Here is a 23407-nt window from a genome sequence, read left to right as displayed (position 1 = left end):
TCCCAGGAAATGGTGAAATCCAGCAGGGCAAGTTTCATTCAGTTTCAAGGCCTGGGAATAATAAATCCTCTGTGGCTTGATGCTCTACCTCTGGGCTCAAGGCTGTGTCCTCAGAGTCATTCTTTCTTTCCCTTGAAGGGTAGCACATGTTTGCTGCTGAGTAGTTTTAGCCTGTATCCTTCCAGTAAAATTTTGGGAGTCCAAAATCCTTCCTTAATTTCATCCTATCTCTTTTTTTTTTCAAGCCAATCAGGCAGTGTTTCCATCAGTATAACATTCTGAAAAATCTTTTGGATCTCCCATGGAAGGCACAAGGATTCACATCATTAGACAAGAGGGTCCTCCTCAAATTTTTCATGGATAATCCCATCTCTATTCCTGACTTCTACTGAGATGGTTGAGAGGATCCATGAGTCACACACAAAATCTCTTTAGTACTAGCAAAAGGCTGTCCAGCCACACCCTTGGCTTTCTCTCCAGAGCATACTTTCCTGACAGTGAATCTCCTAAATTTTATGTCTTTTACAATCTGGACAGCCTGAGAATTTTCCAAATTATCAAATCCTGGCTCCATTTTGCTTAACAGTTCTTCCCTCAATTTATCTCTTTCCTTTCACATTTTACTATAAGCAGCAAGAAGAAACCAGGCAGTACCTCAACATTTTCATTGGAAATCTCCTCAGCTAAATATTCAAGTCCATCACTTACAAGCTCTGCTTTCCACACAACTGTAGGACACAATTCAGCTAAGTTTTCTGCCTTATATAATAAGGATTTTCTTTTCTCCAGTTTCCAATAACATGTTCATTTCCTTGAGCCCTGTTAACAGCAGCACCTGTAACATTAATATTTCTACCAATATTCTGTTTATGATGATATACGTATTCTCTGAGACAATGTATGCTTTCTCTACTGTGCTCCTCATTTCCTTCTGAGCCTTCACCAGCAGTGCTTTTAACATTCATATTTTTCCTAGCAGTCTATTCAAGGCAATCTAGGCTTTTTCTATCATGTGCCTCAAAATTCTTCCAGCCTCTACCCACTATCCAATTCCAAAGCCACTTCAATTCTTTTAGGTATTTGTTGCAACGCGTTATGGAATTAATTGTGTTCAACCCCCCCAATTCATTTGTTGAAGCCCTAACCCCCCAAATGATTGTATTTGGAAATAGGGTTTTTAAGCAGATGATTAAGGTTGAATGGGGTCATAAGGGTGGAGCCCTTATCCAATAGGAATGGTGTCATTATGAGAAGAGGAAGAGACACCAGGAGTGCACATGCACAAAGGAAAGACCACGTGAGGACACAGCAAATATCAGTCATCTGCAAGTCAGGAAGACGGTTCTCATCAGAAATCAACTCAGATGGCACCTTGATCTTGGACTTCTAGCCTCCAGAACTGTGAGAAAATAAATTTCTGTTGTTTAATACTACAGTCTGTGGTATTCTGTTATGACAGCCCAAGCAGACTAAGACACAGCAGCATCACATATCCAGGTACCAAAATCTATATTAGTTTCCTGTGGCTGCTGTAACTAATTACCACAAATTTGGTGGATTAAAAATATAAGAAATCTATGGGATTTCCCTGGCGGTCCAGTGGTTAAGACTCCACACTTTCAATGCAGGGGGAGTGCATTTGATCCCTGGCCGGGGAACTAAGATCCCACATGCTGCGTGGCACGGCCAAAAATTAAAAAAAAAAAAAAAGAAATCTACTCTTTCATGGTTCTGGGGGCCAGAAGTCCAAAATCAATTCCACTGGGCAAAATCAAGGAGTCAGCAGGGCCATACTCTCCCTGGAGGCTCTAGGGGAGAATCTGTTGCCTCTTCCAGCTTCTGGCGGCTGCTGGCATTCCTTGGCTTGTGGCCATATCACTACAATCTCTGCTTCTGTGGTCACAATGCCTTCTCCTTTATGGTTTGTCAAATCTGTCTCTCTTCTTTCTTCTTATAAGGGCTTACAATTAGGGGTTACAATTAGGTTCCATTCAGATAATCCAGGATAATCTCTCTATCTGAAAATCCTTAATTTAATCACATGTGTAAACCATTTTTTTTTGACGTATAAGGTAACATTTACAGGTTCCAGGGATTAGGACATGGATATCTTTTGGGGGGGGCATTAGGCTACCACACTATCCTATGACAGTTAACAGTTCTATTAACAACTCCTTAAACTACAAAAGACTACATACTAACCTTCCATAGTCCCTCCAACTGCATCTCAAACCATCTTCCAACCCCCCAGAGAGTATTCCCAATTTACCCTCCAAAAGCTGCCACCTGCACTCTTAAACGGTCCTCTAACAGCCCCATTCCTCTTGAAGACGTGGTGGTCCTTTAGTTGTGTGCCAACTGTCCTGTAATAGACCCCAACCTCACCCCAAACCACCCTCAATCACCCCTCATATCTCTCTATAAACATCCCCAATTTCACCATCCAACTGCCCTCTCTTCTCCCTACATATCTCCCATTCACCCCGCTCCTCAGTTGCGTTGCAATGAAACCCCAGCTTCCAGAGAGAGACAGAGACAGAGACAGAGAGCACGCAGCAATGAAGACCCAATGCAGCCAAAAATAAATAAATAAAATAAATAAATAAATGGAAAAAAAGATGGCAGCCTCGGGCTTCCCTGGTGGCGCCGTTGTTGAGAGTCTGCCTGCCGATGCAGGGGAGGCGGGTTCGTGCCCCGGTCAGGGAAGATCCCACATGCCGCGGAGCGGCTGGGCCCGTGAGCCATGGCCGCTGGGCTTGCGCGTCCGGAGCCTGTGCTCTGCAACGGGAGAGGCCACAACAGTGAGAGGCCCGTGTACCACAAAAAGAAGAAGAAGAAGAAGAAGAAGATGGCAGCCTCATTCAAACTAAGAAAAATACAAAAAAAAATTTTTTTAAAAAGTGTGCCTGGGTTCCAATCCCAGGTTTTATAAACTGGTGTGACCTAGGGCAAGTGACTTAACTTTGCTGTACCTTGGTTTCCTAATCTGTAGGTTGGGAAAATAAATGGAACCCTCCTCAGTGGTCTGTTTTGAGGATTAAAATGAATGAATACAGATAAAATGCCAAGAATGACCGGTAAATGTTGCTTATTGTTACTTTTCTTTATAGCTTTTGCTTTTTGTATCCTGTTTAAGAAGGCCTACTTTTTTGCCAAAGACTTAAACATAGTCTCCAAACATATTTTGTTCTGATATATATATATATATATATATATATATATATTTTTTTTTTTTTTTTTTTTTTTTTTTTTTGCGGCACGCGGGCCTCTCACTGTTGTGGTTTCTCCCGTGTTGCGGAGCACAGGCTCTGGACGTGCAGGCTCAGCGGCGATGGCTCACGGGCCCAGCCGCTCCGCGGCATGTGAGATCTTCCCGGACCGGGGCACGAACCCGTGTCCCCTGCATCAGCAGGCGGACTCTCAACCACTGCGCCACCAGGGAAGCCCTGTTCTGATATTTTTTATAGGTTCTTTTTTAATGGTTAGGTCTTTAGCCAATCTGGAATTAATTTTTCTGAATTGAGTAAATTAGGGATCTAATCCCTCCCCCCAAAAGACAGTCATTTCTCCCCAAACTACTTTAGTAAATAGTTCATCTCTCTCCCAGTGACTTGAAATATCACTTTTGTCATTTATGAATTCCCACAATACCTAGGTCGATTTTTGGATTTTTTTTTCTGTACCATTGATCTAGTTTTCTATTCCTACTCCCATATCATGATGTTTCTTTTTATGTTTGTATTTCCCTGTGCTTATTTTATTTTATTTTATTATTTTTGGCTGCTCAGCACACGGGATCTTAGTTCCCCGACCAGGGATCCACCCGCTCCCCCTGCAGTGGAAGCGTGGAGTCCTAACCACTGGACCTCCAGGGAAGTCCCACAATGTTTTAATAACTAGAGCTTTGTCAGATATTTTGAATCTGGTAAGATGACGCCCTCCTCTTTCTTTTTCTTTTATAAAATTAGATATTCTTGTGTATTTAAGGCACCGTAGGAATTTTAACATCAGGTCTACAAGTTTCATTTTGCAAATTTTATTGGTAATGTATTGTTTTTTTAAAGATTAATTTTGGGAAGAATTGTCTTTATTATGTGGGTAATGTTTGTGTGTGAGCGTGTGGGGATGTGCGTGTTTACCAAGCCAACTTGGGAAATAAGGGTGCCAATACAGGAAGGTGCAAGGCAAATGGGCGCTCAGCGAAGTTCCCAGTGGTCCAACTGATGGGCATGATCTCGGGATGTTGGGAGGGATAAAGGGAAGGTTGTAGGTCTGGGTATTTTGTGAGCTGACTGTGCATCTGAACGTATGGGTGGGACCCTCTGCTGTGTGCAAGCCGGCTTGCATGTATCTAGCACACAGAGGAGCTCAATAAATGTTAAATCAGTGCACAAATGAGTGAATCAATTTTTGGAGAGATTATTGTATGTCAAACAACCTGCTAGCACTATTCAAAAATAACCTCCAATCCTCATAACAACCCTGTCAAACAGGTATTATGACCCCCATTTGACAGACCAGTAAAGCTGAGGCTCAGAGAGGGTAAGTCCCTTGCCCATATTCAAACCTTGGTCTTTATAATTCCAGAAGTCAACCACAGAAGGGGCCAGATCTAATTTCCATCCTTCCACTCATTCATCCATCTGCCAAGGATTCACTAAGCACCTACAGTGCAGCGCAACGACCTAGTACAACAACCGCTCTAAATGACATAGAGTAGGCGGACCGCTTCCAGGAAAACCAGCTGGGCGGCTGGACTGTAGGTACCAAAAGCGTGGGGTTTCTGGCGCGCACCTTCCGGGAATGTAGCTGCCTAGGCCTCAAGGCTATGGCTTTGGCTGAGGAGGCACCGCTAGATCAAAGTTGGAGCGCGGTTTAGAGAGTGGATACTATGAATATTGGCCTATAGAGGGCGCGTTTCCGAAGCTAGAAGCGTGTCCTGGAGACCCTCCGCGCGCAGACTGGCCATCAGTACGCAGGCGCAGAGAACCCAAGGAGCGGCTTAATATCTTGCGGAGGGATAATTTGAGAAGAGGAGGCGTGGTTCAATCTAATTACCTCTCATCGATTTGCCTCTGTCTCTGAGGGCGTGGCCTCGGTGCCCCCTTCTCGGAGTAAGGGCCTGCGGAATCTAGTTCTCTCTCGGCTTCGGAGGCGTAGCTTAGGGCGGGCCCTTGAGCCACCCCTCAACGATTGGCCGCCTCACCCGGAGGGCGTGGCCCAGCGAGCTGTCTATCCTCAGTGCGGTCACTTCCTGTGGAGTTTCCCCAGCCCAGGGAGGAGGGGGAAGAGGACGAGGGGGAGGAGGGCGGTCGTCCGGGGTTAGGTTGGGGGGGCGGTTTGGTCCGTTCTGGGCGGGGGATGACTCACAGCCCATCCCATCTCCCCGACGCCGCCCGCCCGCCCGCGCAGAGCTCGATCCATGGCTTAGCGGAGGAGGCGGTGGCGAGCGGGGGAGGGGGACTCTTATTTTGTTAGGGGGACCGGGCCGAGGCCCGACCGGCCTGGCAGGGCTCGCCCGGGGCCGGGCGTCATGTCTCATGCGGCCGAGCCAGCTCGGGACGGCGTAGAGGCCAGCGCGGAGGGCCCTCGAGCCGTGTTCGTGCTGTTGGAGGAGCGCAGGCCGGCCGACTCGGCCCAGCTGCTCAGGTGCGGGACCGCCTGGGACCGGTAGTGCTAACTGGGGTTCCCGGGGGCCTTATCTGGGGGCAGCGGGGGCCCAGGACTGTGATTGGAGGCCCCGGCCTAGTCTTGGAGGACGTCTGAGCGCCTGACTCGGGGGGGCACCTAAGGAATCTGGCGGTGGCTTGCTTGGACTGAGGCTTAAAGGAGTCGTGGAAGTGCAGTAAGGGAGGCCTAGTTCAGATTTGGCGGGGGCCCTTGACTCGGTCTCGAGGGGCTGATTCTGTTGTGTCCAAAAACTAGTCTAGGGTAGCTGAACTTCAGGGACTGAGACTCTGACTAGAGGCTGAATTTGGGGTCTTTGAGTCAGATATGAGGGGAATGAATTTGAGGGGGCACTCTGTAGGTGAGGCACTGATTTTTAAGGGACTTTTTCCCTCAGAGAAGACGTCCTGGGAGATAGAGGTGCTGTCTTGGGAGCTTGGTGACTCCCAGTGGCTGGTTGCTGGAGGCTGTGTTTGGGGATAAAATGACTCTGGAGGGATTTGGGGGTATCTCGGATATACTGCGTGGGACCAGCCTTGTGAGTGTGTGTGAGTGAACAAGAAAAGCAACATTCATCAAGACTTGATCAGAATAATCCCTTCGCCTGCCCACCCATCCAGCTGGGTAGTGGAAAAGCCCTCTTCCCACACCCCATAGGGGCTTGAATGGGAAACTAGTCAGACAGACAGGCAATGGAGATGGTGCTACCTCTTAGCCCAGAGAAGGCCTCAGACCTTATTTGGGAACCCACAGGAGGGTCTTGTTCTTGTTGCCACCTGCCCTAGCCTCTCAGCCAGCTCTTTTCACCCCCTACACACACACAGACACAGAGGTTTTTTTTTTTTTTTTATCTCACCTTCCCAGTCTGTCTCTCAGGCCCTGGAGGCAATCTTGAATCTGACCCTAGAGCTGGAATGAGCACCAATTGCACCATCCCTGCCTGGGTGGGTCCTCTCTGACCTCTTAGCCTCACTTCCATCAGTGGGCCTGGAAGCCCCAGCCTTCTCTGTCCATACCCTGCTCATTTCAGTGCCCACCTCTTCCAACTTCTGTGCAATGGAAGTGTGAGCATGGGAGGGGGCTTCGCCTACTTTCTGCCTGGGATTGTGCTGAGCTCAGCGGCTCCCCAGCTTCCTCTTCCCGACTTCCTGGGGTGGTTTTAGGGCCCCGTCTGTGAGTGAGGAAAGGGAGGAAGACAGATTCTTGGGGAGGGGCAAGTCAACGACAATCTCAGGATTATAAATCTTTGACTAAATTCAAGGATGCATATCTATCTGCCTGCATGTTAATGTCCCCTACACACTAGGGTCTTGCAGCCAGCATGGAGGGTTGAGCAGGAGCCTTTCAATATATGAATTTACCATCTCCTGATGCCTTTATAGCAACCTAGATCATCACAGTAGTGGCGATAGTTGAAAGGGACTGGTGTACATGGCTTCTTAGTTTGTGTGTCAGTGGGTGTTGGTATTGGAGGTGTGTTTGTGTTTTGATCTGTCGAAAAAACTGGAGAGTGCTGGGCAAGCTCCTCTGACCAAGAAAAGAATGTTCCTATAAAGCAGATCATCCACCCAAATTCTCCCTCTTGTCAATCCAGATTGTTGGACTGAGGGGAGCCTTTGTTATTTCCATCTTGTTTTTGGATGCGTGTTCACATCCCACAAACTCTGGCTGGGGCAGGGTTGGTGGCCGGGAGCTCTTTTGGGAAGTAGTGGATCCTTCAGTAAAGTGAATCAGCTACCCCAGTTCTCTTTGTGATGCATTCAGTTTGTGTTACAATGGACTGTTCTGCCGAGGGAAGCCCCTACCGTGCAGTATGCCTGTGGACCTATGTGGTCTCACATTCAGCAGCCAGGAAAACAATGGGGGGTGTGGGGGCTGGGAGAACTCTGAATGCAAAGTCAGGAATCCCACAAAGTGAATTGTCATTCCTCAACTCTTCGTTTCTATTCTCCTGAAACCCAGGTTGTACACCCAGGTGATTGTTAGATCGAGGATCTGGGGTTCAAGCTTATTATTTTTAATCTTAAGGAACTATGGGTAACACGGAGCAAAAGAGAGTGGAGAGGGGAGAAGACATGGGAATTCATGGTGGTGGTTTCAGCAAAGTGGCTGAATGTGAGGGATACACTCTATTCTCCTCTCTCCTGGTGTATGCTTCTCTTCTCTTCTTTTCTCTTCTGTCTCTGTCTCTGTCTCTCTCAGGGGAATGACGTCTCCATACAATCACTGACCATCACCCTGCCTTCCCCCCACCCTCAGCCTGAACTCTTTGCTTCCGGAATCCGGGATTGTTGCTGACATCGAATTAGAAAACGTCCTTGATCCTGACAGCTTCTACGAGCTCAAAAGCCAGCCCCTATCTCTACGCTCAAGGTATGTCTCTTCTCTCTGACTCCCCTCCCAATTCCTCAGGCCCCTCCATCCCCTCTTGATGGGCAGAGGCCCTCAGTGCCAGCCCAACCCATTCTCTCACCAGCCTGAATTTTCCAGATAGTAAAATTAAGAGCCAGAAAGAGCATGTGGAAAGCAGGAGGCCAAGCTAGGATTCTAGTATCTCAGACAAAATCTCCCCTGCTTCCTCCCCCACCTGCACATCCATTCATAGATAAAAATTGCAGCGTGCCTGGAGTTCCCAGACACAGGGCGTGGCCTGCTCAAGCCCAGCCCCCAAGTAGGCGGAGCCATTCCCATAACCCCTGGTCACCCCCCGCCCCAACTCAACAAATTCACCCACTCCCAGCCCTTGAAGAACCCCTGCTGGTCTCTTCTTTCCCCCAAGCTTGAAAGTCTAAATGTGCTGAGTCATGGGCCTGGGCTCTAAGAGAGGGGAGGGGACCTGGAAGAGGGGCAGGAAGGGAGGATTGTGAAATCTCTGAGATTTTCGAGACTGACTAGCTCCTGGGACCAGAGGCCCAGGCAGGGGAGGAAGAAGGGCCTGCGGTTGCCCATATAGATTGATGCCCACCCCCAGGAGCTCAGGGAGCATCTCCAGCCCCAAATTGAGCTTAATGAGCCCTCTGTGTCTGTATCTACTCCCACAACCTCAATTCTGTTTCCTTCTGCTCTCCTGTAAATAGCTCGCAGAGCTGAACAATGGTATCTCCGCTTGATATACGAACAGGCCCAAATCCAGGCTTCACCATAAGGACTGCAGGCTAAAGTTCCCCCACCAGACTGTGACCCCTGAGGGTTGTGACCAGGTCTGGTTCCTTTATCTCCCCTCCACATTGTGGCTTCTGAAGGCAGAGAACAGGCCAGGTTCGAATGTCTGCTCCATCGCACTGTGACTCCTTAGGCTTGGGCCGAGACTTTTAGCTTACCTGTGGCCCCGTATTTCCCATTCCACAGCCTCCCAATATCACTGCAGGCCACACCAGCCACCCCAGCTACACTCTCTGCATCATCTTCTGCAGGGGGCTCCAGGACCCCTGCCATGTCGTCATCTTCTTCATCGCGGGTCTTGCTGCGGCAGCAGCTAATGCGGGCCCAGGCCCAGGAGCAGGAGAGGCGTGAGCGTCGGGAACAGGCTGCAGCCTCTCCCTTCCCTAGTCCTGCACCTGCCTCTCCTGCCATCTCTGTGGTCGGCGTCTCTGCTGGGGGCCACACATTGGGTCGTCCTCCCCCTGCTCAGGTGCCCAGGGAGGTGCTCAAGGTAAGGTGACATCCAGAGGCCCTGGGAGGGGCTCCTGGTGACTGAGGATTGGTCCTGGTGGCTTTGGGACGAGGTCCTAGGGGCTCTAAGGAAGGTCTCAGGTACTGTTAAAAGGGGGCTGTGCTAGTATCCCATTGTGTTTAGGGTTTCCAAGGCATTCTTGTGGAGTTGTGAGGGGTTCTTGGGGGCCATAGGATGTCTTGGTGGATCATGGAGGCTCATGAGTGCCCTGAGTGGGCCCTGGAGTCTGTGAAGTGGCTTTGTAGGAAGCACTTCACATATGGTTATGCATTAGGAATTCTTTGGTCATTGGAGTGTCTTGGGAAGCCATGTATAGTTCCCATGTCTGTTAGGTGGGGTCACCAGCTTTGCGGGGGGCCTCTTGGGGACTGTGACAGGGTGCTCCAGAAACTGTGAAGGAGTCTGCCACCCATGGGTAGATCTTGAGGGCTGTGAAGGATCTCTGAGAAAGGGAGTTTGGGTCCTAGGGGAGACTTTAATCAGTATTTGGGGGTGGGAGAGGGTTCTCAGATTCTGGGCCTGGTTTGCCATCTTGAGCCTAGGAACAGATGACTTCTGTGGGGCAAGCTGGGGCTCAGAGTCACCCCTCTGAGCCCTGTTCTACCTTGTTCCCTCCCACCCTGTCTCCCCCACATTCCACAGGTACAGACCCATCTGGAGAACCCGACGCGCTACCACCTGCAGCAGGCGCGCCGGCAGCAGGTGAAGCAGTACCTGTCCACCACACTTGGGCCCAAGCTGGCGTCCCAGGCCCTCACCCCACCACCGGGGGCTGCTAGTGCCCAGCCACTTCCCGCCCCTGAGGCTGCCCATGCTACTGGCCCCACTGGCAGTGCTCCCAACAGCCCCATGGCACTGCTTACCATCGGGTCTAGCTCAGAGAAGGAGGTGAGTGGCTGCAGACGACCCTCCCATGCTCCCCCTGCCCCAGCTTCTTCTAAGGCTCTTCCATATTTCTTCTCCCAGATTGATGATGTCATCGATGAGATCATCAGCCTGGAGTCCAGTTACAACGATGAGATGCTCAGCTATCTGCCTGGAGGCACCACGGGGCTGCAGCTCCCCAGCACGGTGAGACCCTGAGATGGGAGGTTGGTCTAAAAATTAGCGCATCCGTCTATCACTGAGGGATATCTTATATACACTCGGGCAGGCTAGCTGTGTACATAAGAGACTGTCACCTTGGATTGTACTGAGATAGAGATAGAGGCTGTATGTTGAGAATGGGGCACACCAGTGCCCTGGGGCCATGTTGCACTGCATGGAGAGGTGAACCTTGTAGATTTTGATATCTACACGGTGGGGACTTCATGGAGCTATTAGGGCATACCGAAGCACTGAAGCTTCACTGTGGGAGGGACCAAGAGGTGGGGCTCTTGTAGCATTTTGTTTGTTTGTTTGTTTTGAGTATAAGACAGGTTTTTTTAATTAAGTTTTCCTAAACTTGTCTCATGTTTACTGAATGTTTTTCTTTGTGTAAGAATGTAACCTGGAGCTTTAACAAACCAATTTGGACAATGCAACCTGGATAAATGCTTGTCTGCACACAAGTCATCGATTACCATTCTCTGGCCTGGCCTCCATGTAAATCCAATTGGTCTTAAAGCCTATCTAAACAGAGAGCAAGCAGACCACATCATCTTATTTCTAGTTTAAACTTTAAACCTCAAATTCACCCCTATCCCAAGACCCACACCCTCCCCCACACACAAAAGAAACTTTTTAGAAGAAATGGCCATTAAGAACTGAGTCAGTTGCATAAGAATTGGCTTAATCCTGCAGCCAGCACTCCAAAGTAGCTCTTGGCTTCACAGCAGGCCAGCTGGAACTCTTGAAGCAGGACAGGTAGAGAATGGATAGAGGATGCTCTAAGAACAGGGCCAAGTCCTGGTGCTGCGAGGCTTCCACACATGCTTACACTCCAACATAAATACACTTCCACCTTCCTCCCCTAAGTGATGTTTCTCTATAGCACTTTAGAGCTTGTAACTCTCTAAATTTTTTAGTGCAGAGATGGACAGAAACTTATTCTAAACATGCAAGGTATAATCTTATTTCTAACAACATAGGCCAAAATTAACAGAGAAGCTCTCTGTTATACAGATTATCTTGTAGCGTTTTGAATGTACCAGGACATTCAGGTCATGAAGACACACGCAGACCATGAAGTGATTGGAACATAATATGCCAAAGGTGTCCAGATTTGATGTGGTTGGACCTTGAAGTGACTAGAACATACCACATCTCTTAAAGTGAACTGTGCCGAGAGGCTGGGTCCTTGTAAAGACTTGATAAAACTTTCTAGAGCAGGAGCTGCACCAATGAATTTTAACATTCTGGTTCTGAACATTCCAAGAGTCTCATAACTCGTTTTGGGACATACCAAGTGCCTATAAGCTTTACTTCTTTCCAACTTATCAAGAGGATAGAAGCACATGTAAAAATGGTACCAATTTATCAGAATTTTTCATTGATTTGGGCACAGCTAGAGATTGGATGGATCCAGCAGTCTAGTGGGGGTTTCAGGAGATGAAAACTCATCAAGAGGTGGGACTGATTACTTATGGATTAGTTCATTGCCCTAGGATGTATCCAGGAGAGTGTGAAAGAGAAAAAAAAAAAACTAGGCTGACATAAAAACAGTGCTTGTTGAGTAGTTGGACAAGAAATCCTGAGAGATCAGAATGTGCAAGAGGGTGCCAGATGAGAACTTCGGTGCATGGCAGCCGGAGACTATATGCAACGCAGTCACAGCAGAAGACTGGAGATTGGGCTGGAACTCTCCAAAAGGCCAGATTTTGGGTGGAATGTTGCCATGACAATTTCCCAAGGTCTGAGAAGACTGGGTTGGAGTGTTCCAAGAATGCTGAGTTGGAATGTAGCTCTAGGAGGGGCTGAAATGTTGCATTGGAGCTGACAAAGACCTGAGAAGGGTGGTTTTCTAGCACTTCTCAGAGCCAATGCCGGGGTTTGAGAGAGGGGCTTCAGAAGTCACTGGGGGATTCGAGGGGCTGTGGGGACACGATGAGCAGGCCAGGCAGGCTCTAGTCCCCCAGCAAAGCAGGGTAGGTCCCCTTGACCCTGTCTTTCCTGTTGAGTGGCTGTGTGAAATTCCCTTGAAGGAGAAGGAAGGGTTTCCATGCTGGGCCAGCCAGTCCTTGCATGAGGGAGCCCATCTTTGGGGTGTGTGGAGGGTCAGGAACCTGGTCGAAGAAGGGGCCGAGCCTGGGGTCTGTTTCCAACCATCATTTTTCCGCTCTCCCTGCCTGCAGCTGCCTGTGTCAGGGAATCTGCTTGATGTGTACAGTAGTCAGGGTGTGGCCACGCCAGCCATCACTGTCAGCAACTCCTGTCCAGCTGAGCTGCCGAATATCAAACGGGAGATCTCTGGTAAGGGCTAGGGTCTTGGCCCCGTGCAATTATCATATACCCCAGGGTGAGCCCCATATCTACCAGGTCTGGGGGTCAGGCCTGATTCTAAGGGAAGAGGGTTTAAACAGACAGAAATGGGGGCTGTTTGCCATCTTTGTCCATATGGCCCGTGGTCCTGCTTTCACTCCACTCCCTCTCCTCTTGGGTTTAACAAGTGGCCTGTCACCATGGCTTCTTTAAAAATTGTAAAAATGGTGGCACTCCCCTTGCCTGCGCCCACCAAAGCCTACCCCAGTGGCTGCACATGCTGCCCACCATCGTCTGTCATCTTTCCCAGGCCCAGAGGCCCTGACCACCTCCTGCACTCTCTTCCAGAGACAGAGGCCAAGGCCCTTTTGAAGGAACGGCAGAAGAAAGACAATCACAACCTGAGTGAGTGAGAGCGCGTGCTCCTGCCCATGTGCTGTGCAGCCCAGCCTCACTCTGCGCCCAGCCTTCCTTGGGGGCCTCTCCCTGCAGCAGCCTCCCAATTCCCCAGTTTCTCCTCTTCGCTTCTCAGCCTATTGACGACTCTTTCCCACTTTCTCTTTCTCTCCCCCGCCTTCAAAGTTGAACGTCGCAGGCGATTCAACATTAACGACAGGATCAAGGAGTTGGGCACCCTCATCCCCAAGTCCAGTGACCCGTGAGTCTGGGCCAGGAGCCCCAGGCCGGTGGAAGGTGGGGTGGGGGCCCCACTCCCTGAAAGTCATTCCCGGGTGGGCCCGCCCTAAGTGGGAACCACCCAGGCAGTCCTGCTCCTTTGCCCCTTTCTCACCCAGCTTTCCTCACCCTGAGCAGGGTGGCAGCCCCTCACCGTGTTCCCATCTAAAATTTTAGGTGCATGACATTATGGTCCATGACATTATGGTCCATGGTCCATGACATTATGGTCCACGTCATCTGCCCCCCTGTACGACATAGACAGTTTTCCGCTTATTTAGTACCTCCTTTATTTACTCAAAAAATGTATTGAGCTGCTTCTGCTTTGTGCCAGGTACCATGCTAGGCCCTGAGGATACCAGAGGGAACAAAATGCACAAAAATCCCTGACCTCATGGAACTGATGTTTTAGTGGGGGCAGACAGACAGCAAAGAAGATAAATATGTAAACTCCGGTGGTTATGATGAGTGTTGTGGAGAGGAATCAAGAACGGAGGGAAGATGGGATATTGGGGAGGGTCACAGTTTGGGGTGAGGAGGGTGGGGACAGGGCAGGCCTCAACTGATGAGGAAATACTTGAATAAAGAGCCTAAAGAGGTGAGGCAGGAACCATCTGGGTGTCTGAGAGAAGAGTGTTCAAGGTGGAGGGCAGAGCTGGGATGGAGGCCCTGAGGTGGGAATGATTTTCCATGTTCTAGGAGCATTGAGAAGCCAGTGTGGCTGCAGTGAGATGAATCAGATGGGCATGGGTAAGAGGAGCAGTATGGGATCAGGTCAGAGAGGGCTTTCTGGGTTCGGGGTGTGATGGGGCATCACTGGAAGGTTCCAGGCAGGTGGTTTTCATCCGAGCATTCTGTACCCTTGATGTCCCTCTGCCTCAAGTTGTAGGCATGTGGCGGGGTGCTCCATCTACCTGGTGCAATCGCCCCCTTCAGCTCCCGAGAGACTCCATGTGCAGCATTCCCTTCTTTCCTCCCCCTTGGGCCCCACAGGGAGATGCGCTGGAACAAGGGCACCATCCTGAAAGCCTCTGTGGATTACATCCGCAAGTTGCAGAAGGAGCAACAGCGCTCCAAAGACCTGGAGAGCCGGCAGCGATCCCTGGAGCAAGCCAACCGCAGCCTGCAGCTCCGAATTCAGGTCTGGAAGGAGAAGGCGGTGGCAGGGGTGAGGGGGGCTTCCTGGAGGCAGAGGCAGAGGGAGAACAGGCTAGGATTTCTCCTCCTGGCATATTTGGGGGATCCCCGGGCTTCCTGACTCACATGATGATGATGATGATAAGTAGTAATCATAACATTAGCAAGAATAATAATGAATATTGGTTAATGGACACAGTGTTTTATCTTGTGCCATGCACTATGACAAGAGCCTTATCTCCATTTACTAAGTTAATCCTCACAACAATCCTGTGAGACAGGGACCATTATTATACCCACTTTCTAGGTTGGGACTCTGAGGCTCAGAGACGGTAAGCAACTTGCCTGAAGTTACGCAACTAGTGAATGGCAGAGGCTGAATTCGAACCCAGGCAGCCTACCCTTTTAACTGTTATATCCTCTGCCTCTGAGGGACTCTGAACTCCATCTTATCCCACCCCCACCACCCACCCCGCTACGTTTTGCAGGAGCTAGAACTGCAGGCCCAGATCCATGGTCTGCCAGTGCCTCCCACCCCAGGGCTGCTCTCACTGGCCACAACTTCAGCCTCTGACAGTCTCAAGCCAGAGCAGCTGGATGTTGAAGAGGAGGGCAGGCCAGGCACAGCAACATTTCATGCAGCGGGGGGACCTGCCCAGAGTACTCCCCATCAGCAGCCCCCAGCGCCACCCTCAGATGCCCTTCTGGACCTGCACTTTCCCAGCGACCACCTGGGGGATCTGGGGGACCCCTTCCACCTGGGGCTGGAGGACATTCTGATGGAGGAGGAGGAGGGGGTGGTGGGGGGACTGTCAGGGGGCGCCCTGTCCCCACTGCGGGCTGCCTCCGATCCCCTGCTTTCTTCAGTATCCCCTGCAGTCTCCAAGGCCAGCAGTCGCCGCAGCAGCTTCAGCATGGAGGAGGAGTCCTGATCAGGCCTCACCCCTCCCCTGGGACTTCCCCACCCAGGAAAGGAGGACATGTCAGGATGAGGCCCCGCCTTTTCCCCCACCTTTTCATGAGATTGCCCTGCCCAGGTGTACTGGGGGAAGAGGAGACTGATGAGGCCCCACCCCTATAACCAGGCAAGGAGGAGGAGTCAGATGAGGCCCCACCCCTTCCCCACAGGACAGGCCAATGCAGGTATTTCAGACATGGAGAAGGTAGGGGCATCAGGGCCTGTCTCTTGCAGAACACAGCCTCACCCCTGCCCCGTGGGACCCGCCCTTGCCCAGGTGAGGGAAGGAGACAGGATGAGGTCAGCCCCTGGCCCCTAGGGACTGTCCTAGCCATGTTTCCTGGGATACAGAGTGTCAGGATACTGCTCCATTCCCTCTCTTGGAACCAACAGTCTAGTCTATCCTGGCAAGGAAGAGGAGTCAAAATGGAGGTCCCACCCTGGGGGTTTAAGCGCTGCCCCTTCCCCATGAACCCTGCCCTGCGCAGGCAAAGAACAGAAGTGAGGATGAGAGCCAACCCCTTTACCTGGGAACTCAGTCCTGGCCTTCTAGCAATGGAGGAGTCAGGCCCCGCCCTTTCCCTATAGGAACAGCCCGGCGCAGGTATTTCAGTGGAGGAGTCAGTAAGATCAGGCAACTTTGTGGAGATCACAGCCCTCGTCTCTTAGCAACATCCCATCCAATCATTCCACACTGCAGGGAGGAGTGGTACTTAAGCTCCCCCGCCTTAACCTGGGACCATTGTGACAACCTAGGAGGGCTCTAAGCCGACCTGGCCCTTGAAGAAGGGGGCAGATCTTGAAATCTTGTGGGTTGACATTCCAGACCTAGATCAGGAGTGAGTGAGAGTTAGACCCCCACACTTGGGCAGAGTTTTACCTCCTTCCTTGAAGGGTAGATTGGGGAGGTGATGGAGATAAGGGGGTACTGGGTCCATGTTCCCAGAACCAGCACCCCAGTACTCTTTTACAACATGTAGAGGAACAAGATAAAGGAAGGGGCCTTTCCAGGGAGTTCCCCAGCCCAGGAACAAGTAGAAGCCTGTCTCACCAAGGCAGAGGCTTAGGGGGAGGATTGCAAAAACATATATATACCCTCTTTATGAAATTTTTTTACTGACCCCCTACTCAGAAGCTAGGTCACCCCCAACCTCTGGCCTCCACCTAGTTCTCCATTTGGAGAAATCTTCCCCATTTCAGAGTTATCAAGAGACACTCCCTGCCCATCCCCATCCCTCCTACCCCATACACCCAAGGTTGTCAGCTTTGGATTGTTGGGGCCAAGCCCCGAGGAGGGTGTACTAAGGGGTCTGTAGGTTTGTGATTAAGATAATAAATGCTAGGCGTGTTTGATGCGCTTTTAACTTTGGCAAAGAGTCTCCTGTCCTTGCTTTTTGTCTGTGCAATGAGCATGGCTCATGAGGTTCTTGGAAGAAACAGATTTGAGTGGGATGGGTACAAGAAGTTAGATAGAGGGGCTGGAGAAAACAGTGTACAAACAAAAGCAATCAGTCCTTAACTATCTGCTAGGCAGCCTCCTAACTGTTTTACCCAATTTATTATTCTAAGGAATATTCATCAAGAAAGTACTGATTCTTACTCCTATTTCACGTTTGAAGAAACACGAATAGAACAGGGTTTAAGTAACTATCTGACGATATACAGCTGGTAAATGGATGAAGCGCTAAATGGTAAAGTTAGGTAAGTGAGGGCTCTGGTTTGAACAAAGTCATTGAGGACAGACGGGCCAATGAAGATTTTCGTGCAAGTTCACTTTTTTTTTTTTTTTTTTCGGTACGCGGGCCTCTCACTGTTGTGGCCTCTCCTGTTGCGGAGCACAGGCTCCAGACGCGCAGGCTCAACGGCCATGGCTCACGGGCCTAGCATGTGGGATCTTCCCGGACCGGGGCACGAACCCGTGTCCCCTGCATCCACAGGCGGACTCTCAACCACTGCGCCACCAGGGAAGCCCGCAAGTTCACTTTTGAAGCTGATAAGGAAGTATATGAGGATATCTCCTGGCAGACAGTAGAGGTATTCCAGATGGTGGAAATGGCAAAGACAAAAACCGTAAAGGTAGAGGAACAAGCAAACAACTCGGTTTTGGAACAGGTGTTGACATTTGTGGGGAATTTAAATGGAAGTGAACAGACACAAGTATCTTAGGCTGGGGAAAAAATATTCCTGGAATCTCTCAACCGAACTGACTCCCAGGACAGGTATCAGGCCTGATCCTGTGTCACCCCCATCAGGCTGTGACCACCACACTTGCTGCCTGCCCCTTTCTAGCCTAACATACTGTGAGCCCTAGGGCCTGGTTGCTGAACCTCTACCACCAGACTGGTGGCTCCCTGATAGCTTTATTTTTTTTCCTCCTCAAATTGGATATATTCTCTTTATTTTACAAAGATAACATGTAATACCCAGAAGTGTTTTTTTTTAACTTTGTATTCTGAAATAATTTTAGATTTACAGAAGTGTGGCAAAGACAGTAGAGAGTTCTCATACCTGTTATCCAGCTCCCCCTAATGTTAACAGCTTGAATAACCATGGCACATTTATTAAGGCTAAGAAAATCACATCGGCACAGTACTAGGAACTCCAGACTTTATTTGGATTTCACTGGTGTTTCCATGAATGTCTTTTTTCTGTTCTAGGATCCAAATAAGGATACTCTGTTTGTTATCTCTTTCTGTGTAACGAATTACCACAATCTTAGTGGCTAAAAAATCATGCATTCATTATCTCCCAATTTTTGCAGGTCAGGCAGCCAGGCTGGCTTAGCTGGCTCCTCTACTCCAGTGGCTCTCAAGAAGGTACAATCAGGGGAGGTGTGGACAGGACTGAGGACTCATCTGAAAGCCAGACTGGGGAAGAATCTGCTCCATACTTGCACTCACATGCAACTGTTTGGGGCAGTTCTCAGTTCTCTGCAGCCTGTTAAACAGAGGGCCTCAGTTCCTTGCTGGCTGTCAGCTGGAGGTGCACTCAGTCATTACCATGTGTGCCTTTCCTTCCATGAGGCAGCTCACAGCATATGTACTTTGCTTCATCAAAGTCAGCAATAGAAGAGTCTGCTAGCAAAACAGAAGTTACTATCTCTTGTAATCTAATCATGGAAGTGACATACCCTGACCATTGAGGCATTCTGTTGGTTATAAGCAAGTTACTCACGGGAGAGGATTACACAAGATCATGAATAGCAGTAGGACCACTGGGGGGACATCTTAGAAGCTCCCTACCACATTGGGTTGAGCTGTCATATCTTCTTGGTCTCCTCGGACAGTTTCTGTCTGCCCATTGAGAAGGCCTAGACATTGTGCTATTCCAGAAGCAACAAGCACATCTAGTACCTACATCTTGGTTTCTAAATGCCATTCTCCAATGAAAGGAACCAGGGCTCCTTGGAGAAATGGCTGACTTTAAGGCTGGGGGAGGGAAACACATGATGAGCCTGGAGCACTGTGTGGTACCAGAAAGTAAGGAAGAATCTAAACAAAAAAAGATGGGAGTGTGTCATAAAGATGCAGGAGCCAACCTGAAAGAACTCCCAATAACCAAATATGGAGCAATTTGAGCAACAAAAAAATGGTAGTGCTGTATTGTAGTCCAAAAACTAAATATCCATGATTCCATGCTTATATGTATCAGTGATATAATTGGGTAAGTAAATAAATGCTGGAGATGGGACAACTCTTGCTTGCATTAGAATTCCAAATAATAAATATAGAAGGAATGAGATAAATAGAAAATTACCATTAGAATACCACAGTAATACTTACTGGGGAGTGGATCCACAGCTAAACGCTAAATGTTAAAATTAGTGGGCAGAAGAGATAAACCCACGCACATATGATCACCTTATTTTTGATAAACGGGGCAAGAATATACAACGGAGAAAAGACAGCCTCTTCAATAAGTGGTGCTGGGAAAAGTGGACAGCTCCATGTGAAAGAATGAAATTAGAACACTCTCTAACACCATACACAAAAATAAACTCAAAATGGATTAAAGACCTAAGTGTAAGGCCAGAAACTATAAACCTTTTAGAGGAAAACATATGCAGAACACTCTATGACATACATCACAGCAAGATCCTTTTTGACCCACCTCCTAGAGAAATGGGAATAAAAACAAAAATAAACAAATGGGACCTAATGAAACTTCAAAGCTTTTGCACAGCAAAGGAAACCATAAACAAGACCAAAAGACAACCCTCAGAATGGGAGAAAATATTTGCAAATGAAGCAACTGACAAAGGATTAATCTCCAAAATTTACAAGTAGCTCATGCAGCTCAATATCCAAAAAACAACCCAATCCAAAAATGGGCAGAAGACCTAAATAGACATTTCTCCAAAGAAGATATACAGATGGCCAACAAACACATGAAAGGATGCTCAACATCACTAATCATTAGAGAAATGCAAATCAAAACTACAATGAGATATCATCTCACACTGGTCAGAATGGCCATCATCAAAAAATCTAGAAACAATAAATGCTGGAGGGGGTGTGGAGAAAAGGGAACCCTCTTGCACTGTTGGTGGGAGTATAAATTGATACAGCCACTATGGAGAACAGTATGGAGGTTCCTTAGAAAACTAAAAATAGAACTACAATACGACTCAGCAATCCCACTACTGGGCCTATACCCTGAGAAGACCATAATTCAAAAAGTCATGTACCACAATGTTCATTGCAGCTCTATTTACAATAGGCAGGGCATGGAAGCAACCTAAGTGTCCATCGACAGATGAATGGATAAAGAAGATGTGGCACATATATACAATGGAATATTACTCAGCCATAAAAATAAACGAAATTGAGTTATTTGTAGTGAGGTGGATGGACCTACAGTCTGTCATACAGAGTGAAGTAAGTCAGAAAGAGAAAGACAAATACCGTATGCTAACACATATATAAGGAATTTAAGAAAAAAAATGTCATGAAGAACCTAGGGGTAAGACGGGAATAAAGACACAGACCTACTAGAGCATGGACTTGAGGATATGGGGAGGGGGAAGGGTAAGCTGTGACAAAGTGAGAGAGTGTCATGGACATGTATACACTACCAAATGTAAAACCGGTAGCTAGTGGGAAGCAGCCGCATAGCACAGGGAGATCAGCTCGGTGCTTTGTGACCACCTAGAGGGGTGGGATATGGAGGGTGGAGGGAGACCAAGAGGGAGGAGATATGGGGCTATATGTATGTATGTATGTGTGTGTGTATATATATATATATATATATATATATATGAATGATTCACTTTGCTGTAAAGCAGAAACTAACACACCATTGTAAAGCAATTATACTCCAATAAAAATGTTAAAATAAAAATAAAGTTAGTGAGCAAAACTTTAAGGTGAGCAAACAGTAAGCCTAGACTGTACTTTCTTTCTGCCTGGGTCAGTTTCAGGAGCCCCTTGGAGGGAAGTGGAGCCTAGGAAGAGAATAGCAATATAACTGAGCCGGGTGGGAGAGATCAGATTTCGGGACTTCGGTCTAGCAGGCATGGTATTGGAGAAAAAAGAGCTTTGTAGAGGCAGACTTCCAGAAGTCACCAAAGGCATTGCTTTAGGTCTTTGGCCAAATACTAGGCTGTGCAGGCTTAGAATGAGACACTGCGAGGCCAAGCAGAGATCAGTCCTGGGCTAATGTGAACTGAATCGATGCTTGCACAATTCTGGGAGACACAGGGATTTTGACCAGCCTGAGTGCAGAATCTTCACCCAATACCCCACTGAGAAACAGACACTCCAGAAAGACCATGCCTTAAGAGTAGGCTACTTCAGCCCTAGAGTAAGGGTTACTGTAGATCTTCTCCAAAGTATCCTAAAAACATGCTTCAAATGGATCAAGCTGAATTGTAACATAAAATGTGTATAGCTATAGCATACATAACCATAACACAAAGGACAGGATTTGGGAAATGAAACTATACTTTTGCAAGGTTTTTCCATCTCATATGAGATAGTAAAATATTAACTTTGAGTCAACTGGGATAAATTAAGGATGCATTTTGTAATCACCAGGGCAACTGCTAAAGAAAATAATGAAAACAGGTACAGATGAAAAGCCAATAGAAGAATAACAATGGAATATTAAAATATATTTGGTTAACTCAAAAGAAGATGGGAAAGGAGGAACAGAGGATCAGAAACCAGAAGGAACAAATAGAAAACATATTATAACCAGATAGAGCTTAATCTGACCATATCAATAATTCCATAATATGTAAATGGACTAAAAGCTCCCATTAAAGGCAAGGGTTTTTTAAAATTAATTAATTTATTCTTTTTTGGCTGTGCTGTACAGCTTGTGGGATCTTAGTTCCCCAACTGAGGATTGAACCCGTGCCCTCAGCAGTGAAAGCACAGAGTCCTAACCACTGGACTGCCAGGGAATTCCCTAAAGGCAAGAATTTTAAGGCCAGAAAAATAAAAAGCAGGACTTAACCAGAGCTAGGATTAGGGACAGGCAGGTGAGGCACTTGTCTTGAGTGCCAAATGTAAAGGGGTGCTTCCCTGGTGGCACAGTGGTTAAGAATCTGCCTGCCAATGCAGGGGCCATGGGTTCGAGCCCTGGTCCAGGGAGATCCCACACGCCGCAGAGAAACTAAGCCCTGGCACCACAACTACTGAAGCCCATGTGCCTACAGCCCGTGCTCTGCAGCAAGAGAAGCCACCACAGTGAGAAGCCCGTGGACTGCAACAAAGACCCAAAACAGCCAAAAATGAAATAAATAAAATAAATAAATTTATTTTAAAAAAGAAAAGAAATAAAATGTATGGCCAGCAATAGCACAAATATTGGGAAGGGAGAAATGGAAATACACTGTTATAAGTTTCTTATACTATACATGAAATAGTACACTATCATTGGACAGCATATTGTAAAAAAAAAGTTAAAGATGAATAAATAATGAGTTAAAAATAAGTTAAACCCTAAAACCATTACTAAAGTAAGACAAAGAGTTATAACTAATAAATCAACATAGGAGCTAAAATGGTATTATAGAAAACACTCAATAAATCCATGAGAAGGCCAAGAAAGAGGAAACAAAGAACAGATAGGACAAATAGAAAGCAAATAGTAAGATGGTAGATTTAAACCCAACTATGTCAATAATCTAATAACAGAGATTCAAAATAAATGAAGCAGAAACTGATAGGATTGCAAAAAGAAGTAGACAAGTCCATGAATAAAGTCAGAGATTTCAGCACTCCTCTCTCAATAAATGGTAGAACAATCAGTCAGAAAATCAGTAACGATGTAGGAGACTGAATCAGAACCAATTTGACCTGACTGATATTTATAGACGATTCCATCAGCAAATGCAGAATACACATTCTTTTCAGGTGTACATAGAATATTTACCAAGAAAGACCATATTCTGAGCCATAAAGCAAGTTTTAAGAAATTTAAAAGGATTCAAGTCATACTGTGTTCTCTGACCACAATGGATTTTAATTAGAAACTAATAAGAAAAGTAGATCTACAAAGTCCCCAAATATTTGCAAACTAAATAATACATTTCTAAATAACCCATGGGTCAAAGAGGAAATCAAAAGGGAAATTATAAAGAGAATTTTAAGAAGAAATTATAAAATGAACTGAAAAAAATGAAAACATATCGGAATTTATGTGATGCAGCTAAAGCAATACTTAAAGGAAAATTTATAGTACCAAAATGCTTATACTAAACAAGAAAGATCTAAAATCAAATACCCCAACTTCCACCTAAGGAAAAAGAAAAATAAGAGAAAAATAAGCAAAAGAAACAAAATAATAAGGATGAGAGTGGAAATCAATGACATAGAGGACAGAAAAACAATAAAGAAAACTAATGAAACCGATATTACTGAGAAGATCAGTAAAATTGATAAACTTCTAAC

The 23407-nt window shown here is 47.4% G+C and overlaps 1 protein-coding gene across 4 annotated transcripts; it reads left to right on the top strand.

Annotated features, from left to right (window-relative positions):
- Window positions 1-5302: 5302 nt before the first annotated feature.
- Window positions 5303-16883, top strand: TFE3 (transcription factor binding to IGHM enhancer 3). 4 transcript variants are annotated; one of them, XM_033409618.2, is made up of 11 exons: window positions 5309-5649; window positions 7927-8040; window positions 9016-9319; window positions 9983-10228; window positions 10307-10411; window positions 12613-12730; window positions 13088-13144; window positions 13322-13397; window positions 14408-14555; window positions 14859-14883; window positions 15419-15633. In XM_033409618.2, exons 1-11 carry the CDS (start codon window positions 5534-5536, stop codon window positions 15481-15483), a joined length of 1374 nt encoding a protein of 457 aa, XP_033265509.1. In that variant the 5' UTR covers window positions 5309-5533; the 3' UTR covers window positions 15484-15633. The 4 variants fall into 4 exon arrangements, with proteins under 4 accessions (XP_004281996.1, XP_033265509.1, XP_033265507.1 ...); XM_004281948.3 differs by lacking the exon at window positions 14859-14883 and having other exon boundaries at window positions 5303-5649; window positions 15040-16883; XM_033409617.2 differs by lacking the exon at window positions 14859-14883 and having other exon boundaries at window positions 5310-5649; window positions 15419-16883.
- The last annotated feature ends 6524 nt before the right edge of the window (window positions 16884-23407 follow it).

This window comes from Orcinus orca, chromosome X (genome assembly GCF_937001465.1).
Source record: "Orcinus orca chromosome X, mOrcOrc1.1, whole genome shotgun sequence".
NCBI classification, from domain to species: Eukaryota; Metazoa; Chordata; class Mammalia; order Artiodactyla; family Delphinidae; genus Orcinus; species Orcinus orca.
Note: the sequence above shows the minus strand (reverse complement) of the source record. Positions and strands in the feature narration are given on the sequence as shown.